The 7612-nt window shown below is 50.2% G+C and overlaps 1 protein-coding gene across 1 annotated transcript; it reads right to left on the reverse strand.

Moving 5' to 3' along the window:
• Positions 1 to 729: 729 nt before the first annotated feature.
• Positions 730 to 3030, reverse strand: LOC119292924 (protein FAR1-RELATED SEQUENCE 5-like). Its single transcript, XM_037571575.1, has 3 exons — positions 2295 to 3030; positions 1818 to 2197; positions 730 to 1251 (listed from the first exon to the last, which is right to left on the reverse strand). Exons 1-3 carry the CDS (start codon positions 2992 to 2994, stop codon positions 730 to 732), a joined length of 1602 nt encoding a protein of 533 aa, XP_037427472.1. The 5' UTR covers positions 2995 to 3030.
• Between the last annotated feature and the right edge of the window lie 4582 nt (positions 3031 to 7612).

Genomic DNA, 7612 nt, shown 5'->3' on the forward strand with positions numbered 1-7612 from the left:
TTGTTGAACACCGGCGCCATGGCTGCTCCACCCAGTTGTTCAAGTAGAACAGCTGCACTTTTTGGCAAGAGTTCAGTGCTGCCCATCCAAGTGCAAGCGCCGTATGCGTTTTGAAATTTGAAAGCATGGGGCGCATACATGTGCTCATATGGAGGCAGAAGCATTGACACGTGTAGTACAGAATTTAATTTCCTAGCAGCACCCCACATATTCAAAAAATGGCAGCGGGCAAGCACTCACCTTTCCGATTTTGTATGCACATTCAGGCGCCAACATCAGAACAACCATCATGGGGATTTTTATGGTCAACCAGCATCGCACAGTGCGGCTGAAATGCCAATGATGCTCTACCAATGTTTGTTGACACATAATCTCCAGTACTGAGGGTTCTATTAATTGTTATCTTGTCATTACACAAAGGGTTTCTCGTACATTACTTGCGAATTTCAGAGTTATCGGTTCAGACATAACAGCTCAACACAACAAGTTTACAGTCAGTAGGATCAAAGCGTGGAAATTCATCCACACGTAGCACACTTGGAAATCCTCGATTATTCTAATTGTACGTAGGTTCAACGGAAATCCTAAGATACATTGGGCATGAGCGGCCTAGTGCACGAGGTGCGTCGGTGCCATGTAACACTGCAATTCTGGCAAGTGACAGGCTTGCGAGGTTGTTTAGGAACATCACCCCTGTCTGGGCAAGTAGTCCTCTTGTGCCCTGGGAGCTTACATATACTTCAGAATCTGGCCCTCCTGCTCAGGCCTTAATACGTTGCTTTCTCTCTGCTCGAGCATGGTCGTCCAACACCATGTTTCTTGAGTGGAGTTGACACCAGCGAGCGCATCCCAGTTGCCAGATGCGGTCATGTTGTTCTCATTGTCAACTATATCCGGATCGATGCTTCCCACTGGCATACCTGATCCATTGTTCTTTTTGCTTGCTTCTGCAGCTATCTTATCCTCAATCCCTAGACCATCCCTGTTTTCAGCCAAAGGAGATGCCTCTATGATCAGGTCTTTGATCTTTGATAGTACCAGCTCGTACGAAGCGACTGACGAGTCTCCAATCCGCACCAGTTCCATAGCATACAGGTACAGAGTCAAACTCCGAAGGGTAAATGATTGATTAGCAGCCTGGCCTTTCTGGAAGTGAGCAATGTGTTGTGGCAAGATGTCCCTAGCATCTTTTGTCCACCTTTTTAAAATGTGCCGCTTTGGTATCTCCTGCACGCCAATGTGATCCATCACCTGAGTAAACGAGAAAAGCGAGTAAGTCCCTACAAGTGTTACGAAAACATACTTGACAACAGATCACACGTAAGTTAGGAGCGACCAAATAACCCTCAAGGCATGGCAGCAAAGCATCCCCATGTGTGCAAATTGCCCGCATTCACAATCAAATCAATCACCATCGTCGGATATGGTCACCACATATTCCACCTTGCTCCACCTCTCTCGTTTTTCAGCGTCATTGTGCCTTGCGATGTATCTTTTTTTCTTCTCCACTTCCTCAACTTGGTATGATCCACCTTCGAACAGATTCTCACCAAATAGTTCAAACATCTTTCTTGTGTAAACCTTACTCGCTTGCCGTTCGATAGCAATGTTTGTCCTCATCACAGCATGACTCTGGGAAGGATCACATGAAAGAGATAATTAGTCATGGTTTTTTGGAACACAATCACACATACCAAAAACAGATGTAATGATAGAGCACGCAAGTAAATCTAACTCAGAATCCTTGTTCTTTTCTCTTGGTAGCTCTCATCTGATTCACGGTCGAATTGAAGCCTCATGTATTGGCGCACAAATACATGCATTGGGCTAGCTGGCGGCATGTAAATCTTCAGCATGTTGTTGGCGCTCTCGCTACGCTGGGTGCTGGTCATTTTCGCACAGAAGACGCCCTTGAAGTATGGCTTCGCCCACTTATGACGTATCTCGTAGAGGTTTCTCATGTAATTGTGGGATTTTAAATTGTATTTCTCAACAAGTGCACCCCATGCAGTCTCAAATTCCTCTTCACTTATCATGTGATTCACGACTTTGTGAAATTCAGCCCTGAACTCGCTTTTGCTTGTGTACAGTGGGCCAAGGTTTTCTTTTGCCTTCTTAAGAATATGCCACTTGCACCACCTGTGGACAGTATCAGGAAGCTCACTTTTGATTGCTATCTCCATGGCTCTTGCTTGGTCTACAATATGGACAACAGAGTAAACATAGTCAAATATTTGCAATTATCTAGTACTACATATCTACATATGCATCATTTTTTCGAGGTTGGCACAAACCTGTCAATATTGTCTGCGGATGTTTGCCGCCCATCATGTTGATGAATTCAGAAAATAACCATTGGAAGCTCTCCACTTGTTCATCACGCATCAGAATACCAGCTAGTATTATGCTTTGAAAATGATTGTTCACTCCAACGAACAAACCAAAGGGCATGTCGTACGAGTTCGTCCGATACGTCGTGTCGAATGTGATAACATCGCCGAAGAACTTGTACTGCAACTTGCTTTTTCCGTTTGTCCACATAAGGTCTTTGATTCTGCTCTCCTCATCGCCCTGGACTCTGTAGGTGAATTCCGTGTCGTTCTGCTGAATCTCTTTGAACACGGCTAGAGTTTTGTTGACATCATCATCAGCTTGGTCTCGGCTTATTTGCCCACACAGATTGCGCAATGACCTTTTTGTGAAAGGTACGCCCTGTGATGAACCGAAGAAGCTGCCAACTATGATATACACCTTGTTGAGGTTCACATTGTCTGCCCTAAGTTGTTTCAACAAGTCTTTTGTGTAAACGTCTATGTGTTTGTGGGATGGCCAATGAACCTTTTCTCCGCACGTAAGAGACATGGAATGATTGTGACTTGACCGGTGCTCTACAGTGTACCATCCATTGTCTATAGCTCTTAGTAATCTGACCATCGCAGGACACTCGCAACGGCAAGACCGGTTATTCTGTTGCTTAGGGTTTCCCTGCAACATTTTTTCATCTGTCAGTTATAATAAAACAAAATGTAGTGGTTCAAATTATTTACGAAAAATCCAAAATATAAAGATATATGTGAGTTTCAAGGTGCTGACCGAGCATCCACAGATAATCTCTTGCATACATTTAATCCTCTCAACATTTTAACAACTCTTGCCGTATCGTATACCAATCCAAGTTCCCATGAATAGAGGTTACAGAAATCGTACACTTCTCCAAGGGAATCGAAACTCATCCCAATCTCCGGCTTCATTACAATTTCTGAAGGTTTGTCAGCATATTTCCTTATGGTTTCTTTGAAAGGAGTAACTCTACCAGCACATGGCACTCTATCCGGAGCAGCGCGCCCAACTCGCAGCCTGAAATTTGTGAGGGACGCTCTCTTTAAGTTGCTGAAGCTTAGTTACAATCTCAGCAGATTATGACTAGTTTAATATTTAATCTAACATATTTTTGCTTGGATCACTCCAGCTTACACATGTTTATGGACGTAATTTTCACATCTTTTTGTACTGAAATGTGCGGTTTTTGTAATAAGAACACTGAATGAGAGATATACCTCCTTGTCCACCCCGGGGCTTCTGGGTTAACCTTTCCAGTCGACTCAGCGGATTTGGTTGGTGAAAGCGGCCTCTTGCAAGGGGCTCTGTTATGCTGAGAGGAAGCACGGATGTGGCCAACTACAATCGCGCAAGAAGAGTCGGCAGTAGCCGGCGCTGACCGCCGCATGTCCATCAGCACAAGTGGATCTGGCCGCTCAACGTCGGCAGTGACCTCAGTCAGTGGGAATCTACGGCATCATGGGGAAAACGAAGAGCATTCAGCATTTCCCCTTGTCCATGCCTTTCTGGATCGAAAAGAACATAGTACTAAGATATACATCGTACCAATCCACTGGATCTAGCAGAAATTCAAGCCCGTTATGCAATTCTCCACACACATCGCCGTACTTCCCTCCGCCGCCATTCTTTCGCCTTCCACCATTTTACCTGGGGCTGGGGGTAGGGAGTGGGGAGAAGGGTGGGGGCCTGGGTGGAGGGGAATTGCTCATTTTTGCAAACAGGGAGATCGTCATATCTCCGGCTGCCCCACAACTGACCTACTACCGAGCAGCATTTACTGCAACCATGATGGCGGCTTTTTTGCATCAGACGGCGTCCTTACGTGCCTGTTCGGGGATCAAGATTTCTTGACGGACCTGAGCCACGACCCGGTTCATGGACTTAACGGGCGGTCCAAAAAAGCGTGCCCGAGCGCCAGCGTACAACTCTGTTCACACCGAGCGATATCATTTTCTTCCGCCCGTATATGCTGACATGGACCCACTAGCGCTCATCCCAAGAGCTGTACCAACGCCCAGGATAACGTGTTCAGATGCAGCCCAACTCAGTAACGCCGCTCTCCATAGTAAATCACAACATTGTTACTTGACTGAAGTGAAACATCTTTGAAGAGGTTTCAGCTTCTTACTTTGCGGAGTGAAGAAGATAATCATCAAGTCTTGATTTAAGAGAAAAATTAAGTCGATAACATCAGGACTCCACTATTGTTTGAAAAAGGTCACAAGCTTTGCACTTGTTGCATGCTCTTCTTCAACTCTGTAGTCTTGACCTTTAGCTGCAGCCTCTTGTTGTTGGCATTCCTCCCTTTGCTTCTTCCCGTTGGGTCTTCTTATATATATCCACAATGCCTTTATGTCCTCCTTCTCTCCCTACAAGAAAATATATAGCCGTGATTTAATCAGAATCATGTGCCATTTGACAAAAAATGATTTGCAGTTAACTTATAGCAAACAAATCCTCACTTAGTCCAACCAATCACTGCAATCGTACCATAAGTGTAAGAAAAATGAAAATAAAGAATATTAGGAAGCCCATCTCCCAGGGTGATCGTTGTTGGTATCGAGGATAATTGTGTCAATTGCATCGCAGGGAATTAACTCGAGTGAAGTCATAGAGGTCGAGCATAATCCATATCAGCCTTCTACAAGATGTGATGTACGGGTCTGTCAGCACAAGATCAAACCTACCGAGGCAAGTCTACTCAAGGGAAAGGAAACTTGCTGAGCATGAAGCATCAACCTGAGGAAGCAGATGTAACTGCTGACTTTTTTACATCGCCATCATATCAATGATGCAAAATTGACTACCCGATCCTGTAGGTTGAAACGTTCAGCAAGATTTCATTGGTTGTAAGTACCATGTTCTGACAGTTTACAAAATTCAGCAATATTTCACAGATTGAAATGGTAGGCTATTCTCAAACCATAGAAAATAGATCAAGCAACTACGGGCTAGAAGTTAAATAAACAAAATCTGATATGTAATCAGTAGTATTTCATCTACTCACTGCAATATTGTGTTGCCAAAGGTTCTTGAGGAGCTGCACTTCTTCCTTGAGTTATCTTATATGCGCCTAATTGTAGAAGCAGAAGCCACAAATCACCTCATATGAAGAAAAATCTCAACAACTAAATTTGTAACCAGATCGGTTGGGGAAGTGGTACTCACTTGGGCTTTCTCCCAGGTCGTGTTGGTGCTTCCAATCAAAGCTGGAACAAAAAAATCAAACAAAGGTGAGAGAGAGAGTTAGTGTAACGAATGACTTCTCAAGTTTGCAGAAAGTGCAAACCAGATCACCAAATCGCAAAAGCCGGCACCTGCTTTACTGCGAGGAGCTCGCCAGTGTCCAGATTCATCCGTAGACATGCCCGAACCCACCAGAGCCAACCATCTCACCCCTCCGACCACCATGCGACGGGACGGCGTAGAGCGCGGCGGCTCCCGCGGCGAACGGAGCAGGAGGAATGGCTGGGATCAGATAAAGACAACCAGACACGCCCCCTCCCCCTCCCGCGATGCGCCCGCGCGCGCCGGGAGGGAAACCCTAGCCGCCAGTCCCTCGGCCCTTCCTCCCTCTCCTCCTCCCCGCCACCGCCGGCAGGCGCTGACGGGCAAAGCCCGGATGGCGCGGCGGCGGCGGGGCCCTTCCTCCTCCTCTGCCTGTGGAAGGCCGGCGTGGGGCGGCGACTCGGGTGGTGGCGCGCGGCTATGCAGGGCGGCGCGGCGCGGCTGCGTCGGGGCGGCCGGTCGGCGGCGCTCTAGCGCGGAGGCGCGGGTGGCTGCAGCTCCGCGGCCAGGTGGGGCGTGCTTGCAAGGGCCGGCTGTGGTGAGCGCCTCGTTCTAGATCTGGATCGGGGGGATCTCCAGCCTGCTGCAGGCGGGCGGCGCGGGCTGTGGCGGCATGGGCTGGCCAGTACCGGTGGTCTCGGCTACTGGTGGTGGTTAGCGCGGTGGTGTGCCATGGAGGGGTGGTCCGGTGGCGGTTGCGGCTGGAGTTGCCTAGTCCGGGGGCACGGATGGTGCGTGTCGGCGGGGCGGCGGTGCTCGGAGCTGGGTGTCGGCCCCCCTCGATGGCGGTGGGTGGTGGCAGCGGGCCTCCTTCCCCTGGCTCGAGGCTGAAGGCATGGCTGTGAGTTTGGGCTCGTGCTCGGGCGGATCTGGAAGGGGCCCGGGGCGAGTCGGAGTTTGCGCTCCCGGTAGGTGTGCCTGGGCTCGATCCGGGAGGTGCCCGTGGGCGCTGAGGTCGGCGTCAAGGGCCATGGACATGGCGTCGTGCGAGCGCGCTCGGCGACGGCCGTCGGGAGTCACGGGGCAGTGTATCCCCCAGCCCACCGGGACCGGCTGGAGACACAGGCGTGGGCGGCTCCTACTATGGAGGTGTTGACCCATACTCCGAGACTGATGCTGGGCTAGGAGAGAAAGGAGATCCCTTTTACTCCTCCTACCATGGTGGATGCACCTTGCCGTGGATGTTTTGTGGAGCCTTGGACATGGATGCCAGGGTGGCGGCCCCGGAAGGCGGTCCGCAGGGTTGGCTCTCCGGCGGGCACCATGGCGACGGTGATGGCATTCTTTCTTGGTCGTGTGGGCGGCGAGAGGTGATGCATTGGGTGGCTAGGGCACGCTATTTGTCTCTGACGATGGCGGCGCCCCGATCTGGATCTGGAGTTATGGGCGCGTCGCGCTGGCCCTGGAGACCTCGTTTGGTGACACGGGGGAGTTGCCGAGCGAAAGCTCCGCCCTTTGTCGCCGACGATGACGACGCTCGCGGGCGCCGTTATCTTCATGAAGACATCGTCGTGGTGCTCCTCTCCGTGTCCGGGTTCCGGGTGAAAACCTATGTTTGTTCGGGACTCGGCAACGGCGACGCTTAGCGTCGTTCTCCCTCCTGGGGGCGTTGTCGTGGAACTTAGGTGATATAGGGCTTCGTGTGGTGTTGCTCAATTCCTTCTGTACTCTATTTCGGTAGCGTTGTCGCGTGTGCGTGATACGTTTAGCCTGGGATCGGCATTGTTTGAGGGCTATCCCATCCCCTTGTAGCCGTGTACTCTATGTGGTTGGTGCTTTATATATAAAGCAGGGCGAAAGCCTGTTTTGAGAGGAACGGCTGGGCGGCGAAGGGCGCGGCGGCTCCCGCGGCGAATGGAGAGGGAGGAACGGCGGGGCAGCGAACGATGTGGCGGCTCTCGCGGCGAACGGAGCTGAGGAACTGCGGGGTGGCGAATGGCGCGGCGTCTCCCGCGGCGAACGGCTGTGGGAGGAACGGCGGTGC

This window comes from Triticum dicoccoides, chromosome 4B (assembly GCF_002162155.2).
Source record: "Triticum dicoccoides isolate Atlit2015 ecotype Zavitan chromosome 4B, WEW_v2.0, whole genome shotgun sequence".
Lineage (NCBI taxonomy): Eukaryota > Viridiplantae > Streptophyta > Magnoliopsida > Poales > Poaceae > Triticum > Triticum dicoccoides.